General features: G+C 37.0%; 1 protein-coding gene and 1 pseudogene across 2 annotated transcripts in view; both read left to right on the top strand.

Moving 5' to 3' along the window:
• Window positions 1-2,853: 2,853 nt before the first annotated feature.
• NCOA6 (nuclear receptor coactivator 6) overlaps window positions 2,854-22,427 on the top strand; it is a 34,807-nt gene continuing 15,233 nt past the window's right edge. For both annotated transcript variants that reach the window (XM_070941688.1, XM_070941689.1), the window contains exons 1-8: window positions 2,854-2,925; window positions 5,781-6,063; window positions 7,154-7,309; window positions 8,135-8,257; window positions 9,308-9,436; window positions 10,586-11,437; window positions 15,965-16,111; window positions 16,570-17,689. In XM_070941688.1, coding sequence (XP_070797789.1) covers window positions 5,829-6,063; window positions 7,154-7,309; window positions 8,135-8,257; window positions 9,308-9,436; window positions 10,586-11,437; window positions 15,965-16,111; window positions 16,570-17,689 — 2,762 coding nt within the window. In that variant the 5' untranslated portion in view covers window positions 2,854-2,925; window positions 5,781-5,828. The remainder of the gene's footprint in view (window positions 2,926-5,780; window positions 6,064-7,153; window positions 7,310-8,134; window positions 8,258-9,307; window positions 9,437-10,585; window positions 11,438-15,964; window positions 16,112-16,569; window positions 17,690-22,427) is intronic.
• LOC139313897 (START domain-containing protein 10 pseudogene) lies at window positions 12,642-13,784 on the top strand (annotated as a pseudogene).

Here is a 22,427-nt window from a genome sequence, read left to right as displayed (position 1 = left end):
GAAAGTTAATACTGAACTTCAGGCAGTTGGAAACCACCTGGGATTGATTTGTACATCTATTGGAAAATGAAATGAATCCTTTTTATTTATTTTTGTGGCTGTTTGGAAACGTTTTGTAGTGCTAACACAAAAAGCTTGATACAAGAAATATTCTATAAATAGCTTGTGTCAGCCCTTAGCTTAGATGGAGAAAACATGGAACAGTCTTAATGAAACGTGTAACTGAACATACCATGCATAATGTGGCCTTTCTTATTCAGTTTTAGACAAATAATTTGATAATTTTGAGTTGCTGTTGTTTGGTTCCCATCTCCAATTTAAAACTGCTTCTGATATTTTTATTTTTGCTCTTGGAGCTAGTGACACCCGGAGGGTGTAATACTGGCTTAGATGACAAAATTTTATAACTCATGAAAAGTTAAAAAAAGTTACACTCTAAGAGAAACTTTTGTTTGAAAGCTTAATACTTGGGGAAGAAAGATTGTAACACATATTCTGTGTCTGTACATGTAACATATTTTTTGTGGTAAAACTTTGAGCTTTGTAAACTTTTCTAAAATGTTTGCCAGGCCAAAATTGATCAATATTATTTTGCAAATATCATACTTTTTGGAGTATAAGACCAGTCCCCCCCCAAAAGAGAGTGGAAATGTTGGTGCATCTTATACACAGAATACAGGCATTTTTGGCCTCCCAAAATTCTGCTCCGCGCATCCCTTTTTTGCCAAAAACAGGCCTGTTTTTTGCAAAAACGGGGCCTGCAGAGGGTTTGGGAGGCCTGCAGAGTTCTCCTGGGCACTGGGGAGAGCAAAAACGTGATGCGTGACAGGTTTGGGAGGCCAAAAACGGGCCCATTTTTCACAAAAACAGGGGCATTTTTGCCCTCCCAAGCCCCCAGGAGCATTCTGCAGGCCTCCCAAACCCTCTGCATCTATATCTATGTGTTTTTGCAAAAACAGGGCATGCAGAGGGTTTGGGAGGCCTGCAGACTGCTCTTGGGGCTAGGGAGGGCAAAATCTTTTTTTTTTTTCTTGTTTACCTCTTTGAAATCTTGGTGCGTCTTAAACTCTGGTGCATCTTATAGTCCAAAAAATACAGTGTGTGTGTGTGTGTGTATATGAAGTTCTGAAAATCAATGTAAATAAAAAAGAGTAGGTGAACCACTAAGTATTTCATTTATCTCTGAATCTTTTTATTCAGTTCTCTTTTTTAGTGACCATTATATTGGTATAGTATCTATGTTGGAGGTCTTTGTTCTAATAATATTAAAATCTATTACATGTTCAGCAAATCAGCATTGATAATAGCATAGAATCATTTTTGCTTTGTTACCAAATATGTACTAGGACGTATAGCTTGTGGATGCATTAGTAATAGCAGTAATTTGCAGGCTTCTGAATGCTGTTTATCATTCATTCATTGAAGGGGAGGGGATTATCTCATTATTCTCTTCTTAAAATATGTGGCATTTAGTATTATGTCAGGACAATGGTTTTGATACCTTATGAAAAGATAAAGAAATTTGAAGTTAGAGAAAGATTTAAATACTTTACCCTTTTCTGTTATTTTACCTAGGTAATTTGGATTTGCCTTCTTTAAAAAGCTTTAGGCATTTATTTGTTAGTATTATTTGTCAGAAATAATAGATAGGAAGTGGCTTGGAACATGAATTCATATTTCATAAGTTTTCTAAATTCTCTAGTCAGTCAACAATATTAATAGTCCTCGACCTACAACCATTCAGTCAGTGACCATTCCTAGGGGGTCACCAGCCAAACAATGTAGGCTGGTGACCCCCAGGGGGAGGGCCTTCTCTGTGGGGGCACCTACCCTCTGGAATCAGTTGCCCCCAGAGATAAGGAGAATCCAAGACCTCACTGCCTTCCGCCGTGCCCTTAAAACACACTTTTTCCAGCAAGCCGGGCTGGCTTAAGAAGAAATTTTTAAAAGTTTTAAATTGATTTGTGATTTTTAATTTTTGGGCCAAATTTATATATATTTTAATTGTTTTTTAATATTTGTATTTCATGTTCTTAATTCTGGCTGTACACCGCCCTGAGTCCTCAGGGAGAAGGGCGGTTTATAAATTGGAAATAAAATAAAAAAATAAAATAAATAAAGTTACTATGGTGCTGAACTAATGGTCACGACCAGTCCTAGAATTCTGACCATCCCATCACCCCTCTGTTATCTGTGTGCTTGGCACCATTTGTAACCTACCTTCCTTCCTTCCAAATCTCAATGGGAAACTTGGCAGGGAAGATCACAACTCACTAGTGTAAGTCACCCCTACCCACACACCCTCCCCCAGCCTTTTTGCACTTACACTGTGCACACCTCCCTCAACCTGTACAATGTCTCTCATGTATCTTTCTGAATCCTCCCTGGCCCGCATGGCATCTCATGCACCTTCCTCATACCTTCATTCCATGCATCTCATGCACCTTCCCTGTGCCTCTTGCACATGCTGTCCCTCCCTTGTACCCTTGCAAACCCTCTCATTCCCTGTCCCACCCTAACTGCCTGCAGGTCTGGGACTTGCACTTTGCCTCACCTAACAATCGTGGGATTTAATTCACAACAACACTTGGGACTGCTTTACCACCGCATCACTTAACAATGGAAATTTTAGACCAAATTGCTGTCATAAGTCAAGGACTACCTGTAACTGTAATATAATAACTGTAATGTGATAACCTATAAAAAACAACCTCGAAATCATTTGGTTTACTATTTTTTTTGTTTTTAAGTGGGTTTGTGGAAAATTAATTGTTTCCTTTTCTTGGTAATAAAGGTCTGTTCTTATACAAGAAGAATAACAGGATCTCATCCAGAATCTAATCCCGCTCTAAACTATGCTGAGTGGTTTTGTGGATAATGTGATGGCTACTCAATTTAAGACGATTGTGGATTTATGACTAACAGGTATCTAACCTCATGTAAAGAAAATTTGTTTATTTTATTTAAAAATGTATATGGCGTCCCACATACCAAAGTTACCCTAGGAGGTCTACAAGAGTTTTAAAAAATCAACAATTTAACAAATATTAAAATTTAATAATATTAAACAATTAGCAAACCATTGATATTTACAATGTGAGATTTTATTGTCTTATATACCATTATACCATTTTCAGTTAGCCGGGCTGTCCTGAGTTTATGATTGGTTTTAAATAATTTTGATATGGTTTTAATTGGAATGTTTTAAATTAATGGGCCAAATTTATTTAATTATTTTAAATTTATTTTAACTTTTGTATATAAAATGTTTTACTTTTTGGCTGTTCACCGCCCTGAGTCCGAAAGGAGAAGGGCGGTATAGAAATTTGAATAAAGATAAAGATAAAGATTATTCTTTATTAATGAAGTTATTGCAATGATTCAAGAAGCTGACATGTTAATATATAATATTTGGACTGCTTTTCTTTGTACAGTGCATTCATTAATTTCATTGGGACTTAAGCTCCTAGTGTTTTGGAAATTACAATTTAGAAGCGAGATTTGTGTATACCTAGCTCACCTAGAATAAGTACCATAAATGTGAGTGAAACTTACCCCTGAGCACTTTAGATAAGATTACACTTTAAATTAGTCATTATTAATGTCAAGGTGGAAGACCTGAGCTGTCATTGGCCTAAAAAAGTGATGAAATTAGGAATAACTGCTGCTTTATTCATTTAAGTTAGAAATGGGGATCCTGTATCTTCCTGACATTGCTAAAGTACAATCCAGTCCCCTTCAGTACAAAGGCAAGCTATGATGGATGCTGGAAATAATATCTAAAAAGCAGTGGTGAAATCTAAAATATGTTACTACCGGTTCTGTGGGCGTGGCTTGGTGGGGGGGTAATGTGACTGGGTGGGCGTGGCCATTTTTTTTTTACTTTTAAAACCATTTTTTCTACAACCTCTTCAGCAAAGAGGTTGTAAAAAAATGCTTTCAAAAGGCTCTGACAATCCCAGCTGAGTTGCCTGATCGACAGAGGCTTTTTTTCTTTTAAATGCCTCTGACGATCAGGCAACTCAGCTTGGATCGCCAGAGGCTTTTAAAAGAAAAAAAGCCTCTTCCGATCAGGCAACTCAGGTTGGATCGTCAGAGGCATTTAAAAGAAAAAAAGCCTCTGCTGATCAGGCAACTCAGCTGGGATCATCAGAGGCTTTTAAAAGCATTTTTTCGGCCAAAGAGATTGTAGAAAAAATGCTTTTAAAAGTAAAAAAAAAGCCTCTGATGATTGTGCGGCTCAGCTGGGTATGGGGGGGGCAGGGATTTTTGCTACCGGTTCTCCAAACTACCCGCCTCCATCGCTACCGGATTGGCTGAACCGGGAGCATTTTACCCCTGCTAAAAAGTCAGGGATTACTTAACCCTATCCTAAATTACTGAGATAATTAGTGGTGCTGATATTGTCAACTTTGTGAAATCCAGTGTGAATCATTAAAATTCCTCTGCCTGAAGCCATTCAAATTCAACAGTGCACTGATGATGTTACCTAGTTGGAAAATGAGCTATCTGCAAGCAAACAACCAAGCTCAGAGAGCACCTAGGACTCCATAGCTCAACCCTGAGCTATGTGTATTCTGTTGCCATTCAACATTTCTCAGGTCTTAATTTCTAATCAAAAAATCTTTGCTGGTTTAATAATCTTTGCCTCCTGGAATGTCATCCCCTACCAAAAGACTTTTCTCTGAATTTGGAGATTCAAGGAACTGTCTACATATAGGATATCAATTAAATCTTAAAATGCAAATATAATTTAGGAACTGACATGTATGCTCCTTCTAGAAACGTATCTTTAATTCCAGATTTGGTTTAACAATGAAATAGTTAAAAAAATATGCATGTGTTTTACTGGATATTATACATTGATTCAGAATTGAGAAGATAATTTTAATGGGATACATTTATAGGTTTGCCCCGGGTAAAGAACAGAGAAGATTGGATTCCCATAGTATGTTCTAGCAAATCAGCAACCTATATGCTGCTATGGCTCAAATGTTATGGACCTCTTTAAGTTGTCATCAAACTTCTGATGCAAGATCTCCTGGTAGGCTATTTTTTTCTAATTAACATGTTTAGTATTATTATGAATAATATTCATCTCTGTGATTAATAAAAATATTTGGCTTCAATATTACAGAAGCGAGGTTTTTTTGCAATCAAAAAAACTTTTGCTGTGAAATTTAAAACATTTCTCAAGATTCTTTTTCTATGTACTCAGTGGTTTATATGCTACACAATGATTGGATACAGCTACTTTTGCAAATTCAGCATCAGCAAATTTGGAGAACTTTTTAATTCCAGTCTTTATAGATAAATAACATGAATAAAATAATTCCTTATATTTAAGGAATTCCCATCCTGCTTACAATCTTTTTGGACTGTTGCCTTCTGGCAGAAGATACAGAACAATTAAAACTTGGACCACACATTTTCTGAATAGTTTTTATCCCGGAGCTATAATTGCACTCAACAATGAACTAAAGGGCCACCATCAGTGAACTGTTGGACAGCATTATTTGGTCTGTTGTGTGGATGTTTGGGTGATTTTGGGGTGGGGAATTGTGGTGGGTAGGAATGTGTTCGGGGATTGTTATGTGTGTTGGACCTGGTCTTTGGGTGTTAAGTAAATTTCATTGTATGGGTATACTGTGTATACACGTACAATGACAAAGTTATTATTATTATTATAAAGTTATTATTAAACATGTAAAAACCAAATATTAACTAAAATAACATACATTTCTATATATGTTGAATAATATATTTCTTGTTTTTCATAGATTCTCCTTAGTACCTGATAAATTTCCAGCGCAGGATATTATATTACCATGGTTTGGGGTGACATACCCAATTTAAAAGATAATTACAGTTTATCGTGCTCCTCAGTTATGGAAGAATTGAAAGTGGATCTTGATTCTGTACAGAAAGAAGATGATATCAAACCTAACAGCCCTTCTGAGGATTCTACAATCTTTGTAGCTTTTAAGGGCAATATAGATGACGATGACTTCAAGCAGAAATTGGGAGTCATTTTGGACAATGTTCCTGGCCTTTTACGCATGGGTACTTCAATTTTTTATAATTTCAATTTTTATATTGGCTTTTTATATGTAAAAATTTAATATGTGTATTTAGAGTTCAAATTTTTCTAGAAAATTAGACTTCACTGCAATATTTTTTGGTAAAACAATACTATATTGTAACCACTGGGAAGATCAGTAATATAGCTACTATTCTCCATTTAAAAAATGATACTGTGTGTTTACTAGCCTGTGTGTTTACTGCCGTGATAAGCAACTACACATTTTATTTGCTATGGGAGGCACAATTATTTTTGAGGTTTTCTTTTTTTTAGACCTGAAAACACATAATGCTTCATTAATTGATTTCTCTTATTACATCCTTTGTCAGATGGAATAAGTTCTTGTAGCTGCTTCATTTTTAATTGCAATTTTATTTGAAACAAACAATATATGTTATATTTGAAGTATACACAAAATCTATCTATATGTAGGATCTTAAGTAGAATAACAACCATGTTAAGCAGTCAGTATTTCTGCTTCCAAATAGATGCATTTCATAAAGAAACTCAAAGCTATTAATTCTTGTTTTGGAGAAAACACTGTGTGGCACATTCAAAAATCATTTATGAAATGAAACTACAATTTTATATAAACTTACTTCTTTGTTGATACCGGATCTTCTTTTTAGAAGTTAGATGTAGTAAATGTATGTGATATATATCATATGCAAGCTGTTAACATTAATTAAATGGGATAAATATCTTATGCCAATTAAATCCAAATTATGGAGTCAAGCTTCCATAATTTTTATGCTTCAAATAGAACAAGTTATTGTGATGGGTTCTACATACTTTTTTCTTTCTCATGATATGGGTAGGTTCTTATGAAGATAACAGCTGGCCATAGTTTGAGAGTTAACTACAGTAATTTTATGTTTAGTTGAATTGTTTCTTTTATAAACTAGCCTGGAGTTGCTAAGAGTTTCTCAGCATCTTGCTAATAATTGTTTTTAGAAAAAAATATCTGCCTTGGTAACAAAAATAAAAGTGAATGAAGCTTTCTAACTCCTAATCTCATATATGTTGGGCTGCAAATCCTCTAGTTTGTTTTCTTTTTTATTCTGTAACAAGAATCTACCAAGTTAAAACTGAAGAAAGTGGAGCCCTGGAACAGTGTACGTGTTACGTTTAATATTCCTCGTGAAGCAGCTGAGAGGCTACGAATGCTAGCTCAGAATAACAACCAACAACTTCGTGACTTGGGAATTCTGTCTGTTCAAATCGAAGGTAATTAGTTGTAGCTACTTTGTGGCTGAGTTTGAATCATATAAAGTAATGCAGCTAATTTTATTTTTAATGCATTTTGATTAGCTTTTTAATAATTTGATTAAAACAGTAGGACTAAATAATCTTTTGGGATGAGCTACACTCTCCAAGTTCATCTCCCCCCCTCCCCCCCCAATATTTGTTAACATAATTAATGTCAATGAAGCAGGACAGGATAGCTACATGTCATTTTTGGGAGAAATCACCTAATAGGTCCTGAGAATAGGAAATGTAATGCTGTAATAATCTTGCTTTCTATGACAGCTTTCTCTCCCTACCCTATATATCCTTTCCCACCTCAATCATCACTTGATTAGCTCTGAGAATAAACGTTTAGCAGTTGTTTTTAGAAGTGATGAGTATCAGTGCTTAAAGATTCAATGATGTATATAGCTTTTTGCACAATGCCATTGTTAATAAGATGAAATTTGTATACAATTTGCTCTGCTTGAGTGATACATCAATTATTGGGCAGACCCATTCATTACTAAAAGAAAGGAAAAATGATGTTTTCTTTTCAATTAGTTGAATGGAGAAGCATCTCTAGAAAGTTTGCCTATGCAGCAGAATATCCGCACATAACAATTGAATTACAGACCCAAAGTGTACTTCTCCAGTGTTTTTTTTTGGGGGGGGGGGAGGGGAGGGGAGTTGCAAGAAGCCAAGCTACTTGTTTCAAATTCATATTATTTTAACCTATAAGACTTTTGAACTTCTAAAAAAGCTGCTTTTTTAACTTCCTGCCACATGAAAGCCACATTTATATTCTCTGACTATTGCTCCTAGGTGAAGGTGCCATCAATTTATCATTAACTCAAAACAAGAGTCAAGATTTAAGGATTAATGGGCCTGTTGGACAAGGCAACACAGTACGGATGGAGACAGGATTTCCTATGCCAGGAAGTCAAGGCAAGTTCAGTTTTTAAAATTTAGACAATCCAGGAAATTTTCAAATACCATAGCTTATTTTACAATTCCAGACTATTTCTGCTTGATATTTCCTTTCAAATTCAAATTGGAAGCACAGTCACATGGATTTGAGTAAGTCAGATATGGATGTGAATTGTGAAGTAAACATTTAATATAAATAAACTGATGCAAGTTTATTTCATGCAGTAAAAATAAAGCACAGCTTGATTACAGAAAAAAAATATAAGGAAGGAGTAAAAATCTGGATTTTAGCTTCTATAAAAGAAATACAGGAAAAGATCCCTTCATAAAAATATAAAAGAGAGAGATATTCTTTGAAATGTTTAAATCCTATATGTCTTAAATTATATTAGGAAACATGGATCACTTGTAATTTTTAGGAACAGAAGCATATATATTGTTGATAACGCATTTTGTAATTCTGTTTGTAATAAATGAAGAATCTTCATAGATCACTAAATAGGTGAAGATATATGCAGCATTATTGCTGGTGAAATCCACTTACTACCTTGTGAATGAAAGAGATATGGGCTTTTTCTTTCTTTGTTGACATTCAGCAGTTAAGTTGAAATATACTAAAAATAGGAACATCATACATTAATGGTAGAATGTGGTATTTATGTTTGTAAGATACAGTATTTCTGGGTGTATAGTCTAACAAATATATATAATTGTGGAACTGCTTGGGTGTTCTTTTTCTATTTTTGTTTACTTAGATCAGACATGTCCAACCCACGGACTGCATGTGGTCTTGGGCAGCCAATAACAATACAACCCCACAAGATTAACCTTACCATGATGTGATTTATATACATTAACTATATTATATATTATATATTTTATATGTGGCCCAAATCAATTCCTCTTCACTTGTGTGGCCCAGGCAAGGTTGGACACCCATATTTAGATCCAATAAGAAAAGACTCTAAACTATACTTCAGTAACTAAATATTTGAGCGCTGAGTTTTAAGAGGTTTATAATTTGATATTTTAATGTGATGTACAATAAAAATGTGCTCACATTTCTAGGTTTAATTCGAATAAATAATCCTGCATCTGTGATGATGCAACAGAGTGGGACTGTGGTATCCTCTGTGATGACAAATACAGCTAGCACAGAACTGCAGTCCAGAACATCGCATCCAGGAGCTCAGTCAGGTAATTAATTAAACCCTGCAAATTCTAAATGCCACTGTTTCCCATGTTGGTGAATATCTCCATGGAAAAAATGTGTCTTTAATCATTTTCCTGTTTGTATTAATTTAGAACTATTTTGCATGTACAGAGAAGCAATTTTGCATGAGCAATAGAGCTCCAACGAATTTTTCCAATTGTGTTATCCCATTAGAACAACCTCATGCTATTCAGGTTACTACTTGATACTCAAAAATGCCATGGTAGATGTTTTAGTAGGATGGGTGGAAGAAAAGCTCATTTCCTGAGCAAAATTCCGTTCTGGAACCAGGTTGCACTCTAAATTTTCACTAAGTTAGAAAAAGCACAGAAGTAGCAAACTCAGTGATAAGAAGGTTCACAAACATTCTCTGCAAAAAAAGGGATAGAACATCAGAGATTCTTAGCTTGGAAAAGAGTGACTGAGGAGGGATATGATCAAGATGTAAAATCATGTATGCATGGAGAAAATAACCATTTCTTCCCATGCCAAGGTTAGAGGTTATAGAATGATCAGAGGTTATAGAATGAATTGATTGGAATGGACAAACGAAAGATTTCTACAAACAGCATTCTTATGATAGATTAATAGAAAGTATGTCTATGAAGACCATTAATTTTTAGATTCAGTATTAACTTCTGTGTTAAGAGTGATATGTCTTCAAGTATTTGTTGCAATATAAAGTAAAAAAAATATGTCTCTCCCTGCTATTTGGGAATATCCCAGAGTATCTAATTGGCTATTGAGAGAAACAAAATTTGGACTAAAATTGGTCTTGGTTTAAGCAGGGCTGTTTTTTTGTTCTGCTAACACAGCTAGAAATTATGGCTCCAACAATTTTGAAGAAACCAGATTAAGGAAGTTATTTCCCAAAGCTGCTGTCTACTTTTATGAGTAGAGTGAGCATCTGCTTTTGAACTTTCAAATATTTGTATAAATTTTATATTATTGCTAACTGACCCCCTAAAATTTGAGTAAAAAATTACTGAAGAATGTTTCTCTAGAGGCAATTTATATAAAAGAAGATGGAAAATACTTGTTCCTCTGAGTAATCATTGGGATATATATTTCTTCTGTTGTTACTTTTATGGAACTAGTTACCAACACATTTTCTTTTTCTTTTTTTCCTGTAGATACAGCTGATCCACTTTTATCAAGCCTCACTATCCAACAGCAGAATCATCCATCTGGATCTATGGTGCCTCAGCTCCATTCTGTACAATCAGTTCCTGTTAATAGGCAAATAAATCCAGGTAACTTTCAGCAGATGCAAGCTCAGCAGCAGATTCAGCCACAGCAACAACTGCATCCACGCCCTCAACAACAACAACAACAACAACAACAACAACAACAACAACAAGGCATTCGACCTTCATTTACAACCCTAGCTCAAGTTCCAGTTCCTCCTCCTGGTTGGAACCAGGTACCTTCTGGAACATCTCAACTTCCTCCATCCCAAGGAACAATGGGTGCATTGACAGTTAACCAGGCTTGGAAAAAGACCCCTTTGCCTGGACAAATGCAGCAGCAAATCCAAACCAGACCCTCATTAGCAACAGTACAAACACCCTCTCACCCTCCGCCCCCATATCCCTTTGGAAGCCAACAAGCTTCTCAAGCACATACAAACTTTTCTCAGATGAGCAACTCTGCCCAATTTACTGCTCCTCAAATGAAGAGTCTTCAGGGAGGACCCTCACGGGTTCCTACTCCACTACAACAATCCCACCTGTCCAACAAGTCTCCTGCATCCTCTCCCTCATCTTTTCAGCAGGGTTCTCCTGCCTCTTCACCAACAGTTAATCAAGCACAGCAGCAGATGGGACCAAGGCCCCCCCAAGCTAATACTCTCCCCCAGGGATTCCAACAGTCTGTAAATTCTCCTGGTCGTAACCCTATGGTACAGCAGGGAAATGTACCTTCTAATTTCATGGTGATGCAGCAGCAAAACCAGGGTCCACAGGGTTTGCATCCTGGGCTTGGTGGTAAGTTGTCCTATTTAGGAAAAATGCTTGTTTATTTTTATAGTAAATTGATATGTTGTGACTTCATCTGAATTTACTTCTATCACAAAGCATTATATATGAATAAATGCCAGAAGTATACCGGTGGAAGTTGTATTGCATCTGCACAACAGATAGATGATGGATTTAAAATGATCTTTACCTCAAAGGAAAATTACAATAATTGCGATTGAGCTGTGCAGATGTTTAGTCTGGTGCTTGGAAAAAGGGTACTTTTGTTTTTAACCATGGTTTTATGGAGTGTTGTAAACCACCTGGAGTCATATGAAGCCATATAAATTCTGTAAACAAACCCCTGAATATTGTAATGTTAGACATGTAATGTCTAATTTCCATGCCTTATCAACTTAGAGTTGCCAACTCCAGGGGAAAGCAGTCCTGGACATTTTTCTCTCTCTCAACTAATGTACATGTGTGTTAGAGGAAAACAAGATATATATAATACAATCCCACCTGTCCAGTGTTAGGCAATTGTGCCAAAATTAAGAATGCTTTCGGAAATAGAAATGGTAATAGTTTATCAATTAACAAAATGGAACATAAACGAACAGAAGAGAAATCCAAATCAATTTAATATTTGGTATAACCGCTCTTTGCCTTCAAAACAGCATCAATTCTTACCCTTGCACAAACTCAGGAATTTTGTAGGATTGAGGCAGGTGTATGATTAACCAATTATACCAAGCAGGTGATCATCATTTTCATATGTAGGTTGCAACACACTCAATAACTGAAACAGAAATGGCTGTGTAGGAGGCTTAAAACTGGGTGAGGAACAACCAAACTCCACTACTAAGGTGAAGTTGTGGAAGACAACTTATGTTACAGGTCATACACCATGGCAAAACTGAGCATAGGGCTAAGACACAAGGTAGTTATACTGCATCAGCAAAGTCTCTCCTAGGCAAAGACTTCAAAGCAGACCGGGGTTTTAAGGTGTGCTCTTCAAGCTCTTTTGAAATAGCACAAAGAAACAAGCAATGTTGAGGACCATAGATGCAGCACTCAGCCAAAGAAACTTAGTGCAGCAGATTAAAGACATATCATACTTCCCTTTGACATTGGAAGATGTCCTGCAGTGCCATCAGCACAGATGTGGCAGAAACCAGTGCGATCCAGGTACACCTATCTACTGTCCAGAGAAATCTGGCCAGAAGTGGTCCTCATGGAAGAATTGCAGCCAAAAAGCTATACCTCTGATGTGGAAACGAGGCTAAGTGACTCTATGCATGAAAACATAGGAACTGGGGTGCAGAAAAATAGCAGCAGGTGCTCTGGACTGATGAGTCAAAATTTGAAATATTTGGCTGTAGCAGGAGGTAATTTGTTCACCAAAGAGCTGGAAAGTGGCTGGGTTGGGAGCCTCACAGTCCTGGGTGGCCGGGAAGCCTGGGTGGCACTACTTCTTGCCACCTGCCTGAGCCCCCCCCCGCACCACCTGCTGTCCGCCTGCCCACCTGGGTGCACTTGGGCTTCTCCAGCTGCAACGGCTGAGATGGGGCACCCGTGGAGCCTGTCAGGCTTCCTGACAAAGCTGCCTTCCATGCCTTCCAGGCAGATTGCGAGACAGAGCTGGGCTGGGCTGGCTGAGCTGCTACAACTGGGATGGCATCACCTTTTGGGGACAGTTGCCTCCCCAGGGGGATTTCGCCATGCACTGCATGAAGGGCTGTATGAACATGCCAGATGTATCAGCTGAGATTGTATTTTATGTCCTCCATGACACCAAATACCGGAAAAAGTGGGACTTGAATGTTATAGAAACCCATGAGATCACCCAACTCTCTGACAATGGTGATGTGGGATACTATTCCTGGAAGTGCCCCAAACGTTTAAAGAACAGAGATGTCACCTTGAGGTCCTGGCGAGTCTTGGATAAATTATATGTAATCCTCAAATTCTCTGCCAAGCACCAGAAATACCCTTCCCGCAAGGACCTTGTCAGAGCTGTGTCACTCTTAGCTGGATACCTGGTGCAACCAACTGGACCTAGCAGCTGCTGCTTGATTTAGTTGACCCAGGTAGACAAAAAGGATCCCTGCCTAAGTGGGTTGTGAATAAAGCTTCTCAGTACCTGGTGCCAAAGCTTATGAAGAAAATGTACAAAGCTTGTCTGAAGTATCCTTCCTGGAAGCAGCAACACAATGCAGTCAAAAAACCTTGGTTGCATCCTGAGCAGAGCTTTCTCCCCACAATGCCCCAGTCCGAACTGTCCTTCCAACATGCCTCCTCGCTGGAGAACACTGATGAGAGTGGTTTAATGGAAGCCAAGGAAGAGAAGGGAGACATCAGCTGTTCAGAGATTTGATGCCAATTTGACTTTTGCTCACTTTTGAGATTAGCACTCTCTGGCCAGTTGGCTTACCCAGTTGGTTTTACAATAAAGAACTGGAGAGTGGTACAATAATGTCTGCAGGCAACAGTGAAGAATGGTGGCGGTTCCTTGCAAGTTTGGGACTGCATTTCTGCAAATGGAGTTGGAGATTTGGTCAGGATCAACAGTGTCCTCAATGCTGAGAAATACAAGCAGATACTTATCCATCATGCCATACCATCAGGAAGGCATGTGATTGGCTCCAAATTTATTCTGCAGCAAATCAATGGCCCAAACATACAGCCAATGTCATTAAGAACTATCTTCAGCGTAAAGAAGAACAAGTCCTGGAAGTGATGGTTTGGCCTTCACAGAGCGCTGATCACAGCATTGAGTCTATTTCATATTACATGAAGCAACAGAAGGATTTGAGGCAGCCTACATCCACAGAAGATCTGTGGTTAGTTCTCCAAGATGTTTGGAACAATCGTGAAGGAACCTTGCGAGATTCCTTCAAAAACTGTACAAGTGTAGAAGAATTGTTGCTGTTTTTAAGGCAAAGAGTGGTCACACCAAATATTGATTTGATTTGGATTTCACTTCTGTCCATTTACTTTCTATTTTGTTAATTGATAAAAATAAACTAAAATAGTTCTATTTCTGAAAGCATCCTTAATTTACAGCATTTTTGCACAACTGCCTAAAACTTTTGCACAATTGTGTGTGTGTGTGTGTGTCTACACACTATGCATACTAATTTGAAGATGTGCTAAAAAAGATGGACTAGGACAAAAATTATATTAATCATATAAATTAATATTAATTGAATTAATAAATACTTATTAAAATTAATATCCTATAAAACAACAATCTATTGTGTAATTAATGGAATATTTATATGCATGCATCCAATTTGTCTCTCATTTGCACTTCACAATGGATTTTATATACATTTTAGAGCCCTTTATTTTTGAAGAGAAAAGAGCATCTGTTTGGTGAATGTGGGTCTTTGCTATTTTAAAGTAAATTATTTTGAGGGGGGAAAAAACTAGTCTTCCTTAACTACTTCTTAATTGTATGTTGGTGTCAACTTTTACTGGCCATGTCGATAGATTTTCTTCATAGCCATCTGTTTATGTATATTCCACAGCTTGACACAAAAGCTTTTCTATAATTAATGAAGCATATACTGACTTCTTTTTTATATTCTTTGGCTTTTTCAATTATCCAGTGTGCATTAGTAATAACATCAGATGTTACTTGGGTTTTTTTAAAAGCCAGTTTGAACATCTGACATCTCCTTTTCCATTTAAGGCTCTGATCTGTTTTGAGTATTTTAGGCATTTTGCTGGCATGTGAAATTTGGAATTTTGTATGATGATTTAGACACTCTGTTAAGTCTCCTCCTTTTTTTGGAATTGGAATGCAGTTTGAACTCTTTCAATCTGTTGACCACTTTGTTCTTTGCTGACATAATTTCATTAGACTGATTGTTTCATCAGTTCCTGTCACCTTCCAACCATGGTGTTGGTTTAATTAACTTCTAATATTAGGAGTTGTTGTAAGTAGGGAATATCTTCTGCATTTGAGATTTGAATCCCCTTCTGTGTTCAGAGATCTTTTAGAAGAATTTCTTTATTTTCCATCATCTGATTTCATCTTCAGCCTCTTTACACATGTTGTGTAGTACTACATATTGCTTTTTCTAATATCTCCCTGAAACTCCTTTCTGTCTGAGATTTTGGTTCTTCTGGGCTTTGGCTTATCTTCTCAGAGAAGCTATCCTGTAACTAAGTACCATAGAAATCTGATTTTCATTCCTATCAGATCACTGGCCACTTTTTATAATTTTCCAGGAGACAAAATCCCATATCTTTTTATATGTAAGATACAATACTCTCTGCCTTACATATATAAAAGTGTGTTATATTTTCTAATGGGACTGTGATAATTCACATTCTTTCTATATATCTTAATATATTGAACCTGCTATCTAGTTCCTCTTTCAATACCAAAAGCAATTATTGTTACTTGTTAAATTTTTGTCTAGACAGATATTATTTTTCATAGCTTACCTTCCAGATGCCTTTTCATTCTTTTTCTTCTCTTAGTATTAGAATATATTGGTTAATATTAATAAAAATCTTCAAATAAACATTTTTTTTTCTGTCCAGGAATGCCCAAACGTCTTCCAACTGGCTTTACTACAGGGCAACCAAATCAAAATTTCATGCAAAATCAGGTGCCTTCTACAGCACCAGGCACGCCTGCAAATAGTGGCACAACCCAACTGCAAGCAAGTCAAAGTGTGCAGCATACAGGTCTGTTACATTTTGTTGGATTACTCATTTGTTTTCTAGAGAGTGGCAGCTACTTTAATGAAGATGTAGTTTTAGCTATGATTGTCTGTGACTAAAAGCCATTTACAGTTGTAAACAAAACAACATGTTGTAATACATAATGTATAACTGTCAACTTATAAAGTAAAGGAGATAAATGCAAAGAATTCAATGGTTTCATTGCATTCCATTATTTGGTTTTATATATTTTATATTTTAGTTTTCCCCAGTTGATGAATCTGTTGCATTTTCAAGCTGCATATTTTCATTTTGTGTTATTAGCACAAATATTAGTAGTAAATAAATATTAGAAATATATTTTATTTCACCCTCGTATTATATATTTCAGATTTTGCTGTTTTAGCAGTATGATATTGAATGGAATTGTTTTTTTAAGTTATACGTATTTGTATTAATTCAGTTTGAATACAATTTTTAAGGTGGTCAAGGAAATGGTCCTCCCCAGAATCAATTACAAGTTCAGCATGGCCCATCAAACATGATGCCGACCAACTTAATTGGACTTCATGGGAATGTAAACAGTCAACAGACAAATGCCAATGGAGTTCCACAAGTTAATATAAGCAACATGCAGGGACAACCTCCACAAGGACCACAGTCTCAGTTAATGGGCATGCACCAACAAATAATATCCTCTCAAGGACAGATGGTTAACATACAGCCTCAGGGGTCTCTAAATCCTCAAAATCAGATGATACTTTCTAGAGCTCAACTCATGCCACAAGGCCAGATAATGGTAGCTTCTCAAAATCAAAATCTTGGTCCATCACAGCAAAAGATGACTCCACCCAAACAAATGATTCCCCAACAAGGCCAACAAATGATGGGCGCACATAATCAGATTATGGGACCTCAAGGCCAGGTGCTGCTGCAGCAAAATTCAATGATGGAGCAGATGATGACCAATCAAATGCAAGGAAATAAACAGCCCTTCAATGCTCAAAGCCAGTCTAATGTTATGACGGGGCCAGCTCAGATGATGAGAGGACCAACTCCCAATTTGCAGGGAAATATGGTGCAGTTCACAGGGCAAATGATGACTCAGCAGAGCTCTGTAAATAGTAATCCTTCTCAGGTAATGGGGATTCAGGGACAAGTTTTGAGGCCTACAGGACCTGGCCCTCATATGTCTCAACAGCTGGGTGATACCACCACTACAGCCAACAGTGATGTGAACTTGACACAAATGCTACCTGAAGTTTCTATGCAACAAGGAAACATAGTACCTCCGCACTTGCAAGGGATGCAGGGAAACAGCAACACACCAGGAAGCCAATTTGCTGGACATGGGATGCCTTTCAATGCCCCATTTAGTGGAACCCAAAATGGGAATCAGATTTCCTGTGCACAAAATCCAGGTTTTCCTGTCAACAAAGATGTCACATTAACAAGTCCATTGTTGGTAAACTTGCTACAGAGTGATATATCTGCAGGACATTTTGGTGTGAACAACAAACAGAACAATCAAAATGCCAATAAACCGAAGAAGAAAAAGCCTCCAAGAAAGAAGAAAAATAATCAGCAAGCAGAACAAATTAAGTAGGTTTAACATTTTTGTTTCCTAGAAAAAGTTTATTTGTCAGTTGAACAAAGTATTCAGTTTGGGCTGTTTTAAGCATTTTTAAATATCAAAGCAATAACAGTTTTGTGATAAACATATTTAAGGATTGAAGAAATAATTAACAACAATTTGTACTTTTAAGTTAGTTGTTAAACTCAAGAATTTGTGCCATAAATGTTGCCTCATTGAAGAGGCAAGTTCCTTTTTACGATATAAGAGTGATTCAGAAGCAATCACAGAAAGAAATGCTAAGGAAAGTCTTAAGTTATCATCCAAAATTAATATATGTTTGTATTTTGAACATCTTCATTACTCAGGATTTCAGTTTGGTATTTCAGACAATGACATAAGATAATTGAACCTAATAATGGAGATATTTGCTTTGTATAGGATAATAAGTATAAACATTTAAATCAAAATGCACTCACCAGTATTAGATCACACCTATCCAGTATTCTTTTTTAATTTTGCCCCTAATATATCATTAATATGACCATCATTAAAATATTTAAAAATTAAGAGTAGTTTACAAATTAAGGGAAACTACAGAAAACAAAAATAAAAATATTATGCAGTTCTGCAAACAAATCATCAGCAACCTCTGCAAGACTAGAATAGATATTCTTATTAATAAATAATATGTAGCTTCCTTTTTGATCTGAAAAAAACTGATAGGCCAAGTCAAGCAACTAAAAACAGCATGGTGGCATTAAGTTGTGCTAAATGCATAATAATACATGTAGGATTTTTGATTGAACAAGTAATAGCTTGCTTGTTATTAGTGCTTTGGGATTAGAGTAACAGAAATATGTAAACATTTTATTTTTACATTTTCTGCTAATTTACATTGAGTAGTAGATTTATTCTCTCTTGATTAATAACTTACGGTGTTCATTTAAGATCTACCACACCAATAACAAAAATTGTTCTTATCCACATATATTCACTGTATCCAAAGTGTTAGTTTGGATGCTAGTTGGCACAGCAGTTATATTATATTGTATTTTATTTTCATCATGTAGTACAGCATAAATTTCCAACTTTATAGGTACAAATGGAATTAGGTTTGAGGCAGAGTTTAGACAAATTGGCTGATTTCCTACAAATTTAATTTTCTAACCAAGTTGGGGAAATGGGTATTAGGAAAATCATGGATATAGTTATATCTGTTAATAAGCTAGCCACCCCCAATTTTATGTGTGCAAACCTGAAAGGCCATTCTGCAGACTTCGTTACACCATTATCTATATGAAATTGCTGCTATATGGGCCTGCTGTCTATTCTTTTTGAAGACTTAGTATGTCATACCATAATGATTCACTTCAAAGGTTTCTGTATGGAAAGATTTATTGACTATTATTGATTTAATCGGAATTAAAACTTGCAGAAAGAATGGGAAAATGTTTGTTGAAAGAAGATAGAAAATAAAAATTGAAAATATAATTAGACAAAAGTTAGATTGCTAACTGTAGTACAAGTTTTTTTTAACAGAATCATTGGAAAAATTGATTGTTATTTTGATATGAAAGGCTGTTGTATTTTTTATAAATACCATATTTTTCGGACTATAAGACGCACCTGAGTATAAGACACACCTAAACTTAGAAGAGGAAAACAACAAAGGCCTTTTTTTGGCCTGTTTCCGGGGCTTTATTCGGCCCGTTTTCAAGGCTTTTTTCGGCCTGTTTCCGGGGCTTTTTGCAGCCCATTTTGGGGGCTTTTTTCAGCCTGTTTTCGGGGCTTTTTTCAGCCTGTTTTTGAGGCTTTTTTTGGCCCATTTTCATGTCTTTTTTGGCCATTTTGGGGGGGAGGGGAACAGCCTGAAAAAGGCCTCAAAAATGGCCCCCAAAAGCCTCAAAAACAGGTTGAAAAAAGCCCCGAAAACAGGCCGAAAAAGCCCCCCAAAGCCTCAAAAACAGGCCGAAAAAAGCCTTGAAAATTGGCCAAAAAAAGAGGCCTGAAAACAGGGTGTGCGGAGCCCAAAAAATGGCTGGCGGCTGGGCAGGGCTTCAGCAATATTTGGTCTATAAGACACACAGACATTTTCAGCCCCTTTTGGGAGACAAAAAAGTGCGTCTTTACAGAATTGTAAAAAGCAGTCCTTAAAGGAAGCAATTCTTAATCTTTTTGTCCCATGGATGCATTTGTAAATCTAATGAAACATACTGGACTCTTGTCAGAAAAATGTTTAAGTGCAAAAAAGAAACTACATAGATATAAATTGTATTAGAAAAGAAACCAGTTATTATTCAATACAATCTTTTTCTTTGTTCCCCATTCCCTCCAATCAATTTATAAAATATGGAGTGGGTTGGGAAGTTAGGGACAACAGACTGAGACTGAACCAGGGATGAAATGCTCCCGGTTCGGACCGGCTCAGGCGAGTAGGTAGCCATGGTGGCGGGAAGTTTGGAGAACCGGTAGCAAAAATTCCTGCCCCCGCCCCCCATGCATAGCTGAGCCGCGCAATCATCAGAGCCTTTTTTTCCTTTTAAATGGCTCTGACGAGTTGCTAATCAGGCAACTCAGCTTGGATCGCCAGAGCATGTAAAAGAAAAAAAGTCCCCCCCCTCCCAGCCTCCAGCTTGCTTACCTTAGCTGCTGGTCGCAATGCTGTAATACCTACAATCTATTGCATCAGCAAGCAACTGAATCTCTCTGCCTGCAATCAAGCTCATCGGTGAACAGCTCTATCTACAACTTTAAGACTTGTGGAATTCAACTCCCAGCAAAGCTGGCTGAGGAATTCTGGGAGTTGAAGTCCACAAGTCTTAAAAGTTGCCAAGGTTGGAGAGCCCTGTTCTATTGGGTAAGTTTTTTTCCCCTTTGGGAGCTTTAAAAAAAATAGTTAATTGGGTTTTTTTTAGTTGTTCTTTTTTTAGACCTAGCCATTTAAAGTTTAGGAAGTTTTAAATTTAGCTGCTTTCATATAAAAATAAAAATAAAATAAAATAAAATAATATTTGTGCAGCTTTCTGAGATTTAGTGTGTTTCTGTAGTGTTTCACTCTAACTACACAAACACACAAAATCTCACAAAGCTGTATGTGGAATTTTGTGTGGGTAAAGTGTGAAAGTTGGTTTTTTGGGCTTTTTGTGGCTGTGTGAGGTTCCTGCTTGTTGCGGGGCCATTTTGGGTCTAGCACAGCTGCTTTTACATTGTGGGTGAGCCAGTTGTGTTGTGTTGTGTTTTGTAGGTTAAAAAAGGGCAAAGAAGTGACATTGACTTGGCCATGCCCACTCAGTCACCTTACCACCAAGCCCCGCCCACTAATTAAGCCACGCCCACAGAACTGGTAGCAAAAATAATTAGATTTCACCCCTGGACTGAACCCTGACAAAACCGAGGAGCCTCAGGATTCCAGTGTTTGTCATCCTTAGTTTGGATGGGGTTGCACTAACCTATTCTGACCCAATTCGCAACCTAGGAGTTCCGGACTCACGTCTTCTGCTCAAAGAGCAGGTGACAGGAGTGACCAGGAGAGCTTTAGCACAGCTCTAGTTTTTGTACCAGTTGCGGCCTTTCCTAGATCATAATTATCTGTGCTCAGTTATTCAAGCCGTGTTCATCTCTCGCCTGCACTACTGCAGTGCGCTCTACATGGGGCTACCCTTGAAGTCCATTTGGAAGCTTCATCTGCTGCAAAGTACAGCAGTGAGAGCAGTCTTTGAGTCCCATAGGATGATCCTTATTACATCTTTTCTCTTGCAAACTTCACTGGCTACCAGGCTGCTTCCAAGTGCAGTTCAAGCTGTTGGTTATGGCGGTCCAGGCTGTCTAATGAACTGCCTCATCCTGCTAGGACAAGAGACTGTCCTACTTGTATCAGCAGAAAGGGACTACTTTGGATCCAGAAGAGCCTTCTCTGCTGCAGCACTTGCCCTTTGGAACATTTTACCTTCTAAGATAAGATCAGCCCCAACCCTCTTATCTTTCCACAAGAGCCTGACGACATGGCTGTCCCAGTTGGCCTGGGGACCAAATGAGGAATTCCACACTGGAGGTGACTGCTAGATTGATAGCAGATTCCACCTTCCCCACCCCTTGCTCTCTGCCCTCCATCCATCCATTTTTTTTTCTTATTATATTGATGTATTTATTCTCATTGTATTCCTTTGTCATTGTTTATTTATTGTTCTGTTATTTTACTTCTGTTCATTTTCATTTTCCTTCATTTTTATTGTAAGCACCTAGAATAGCCCCATGATGAGATAAGCAACAAATAAATGTAACAAGCAATAAAGAAGCATTCATTCTTTTAGTGGAAAAGCACCAGTAGATACAAGTAAATCCTCTGTCTGCATGGGCTAATTAAACACTCTGGTGTACTAATTACAGTAAGAAGAACAAAATAATTCAAGGCACATTCCGATATACATTTATTCAAAAATTCCATTAAATTCAATTGGTTTACTACATAGAATTATAGATTTTAATCTGGTGTAATACACACAGAAGCATCAAAGTGGTTCTTTAGGTTCCTCAGTAAAATATCTACAGTATACTTACCAGTTTGTGCTGTTCAATGAGCCTTTTTAAATGAGAGTTTTAGTAACTGAATACTAAAATGATTCCAGCCAGGATTTAGCTGGTCACAGTTGTTAACTTGATGGTTTTATTTTGGAGTAATTTAAATTTTAGAACATGCTTCACAGATAGTCTTTCATATAATGCATTGCATAATCTATCCAATAACTCACAAAAAAACGAGTAACT

This window comes from Pituophis catenifer, unplaced genomic scaffold, assembly GCF_029215685.1.
Source record: "Pituophis catenifer annectens isolate HBS135680 unplaced genomic scaffold, rPitCat1.0.hap2 SCAF_3, whole genome shotgun sequence".
NCBI classification, from domain to species: domain Eukaryota; kingdom Metazoa; phylum Chordata; class Lepidosauria; order Squamata; family Colubridae; genus Pituophis; species Pituophis catenifer.
The sequence above is the reverse complement of the archived record's forward strand: the minus strand, read 5'-3'. Positions and strand labels throughout refer to the sequence as shown.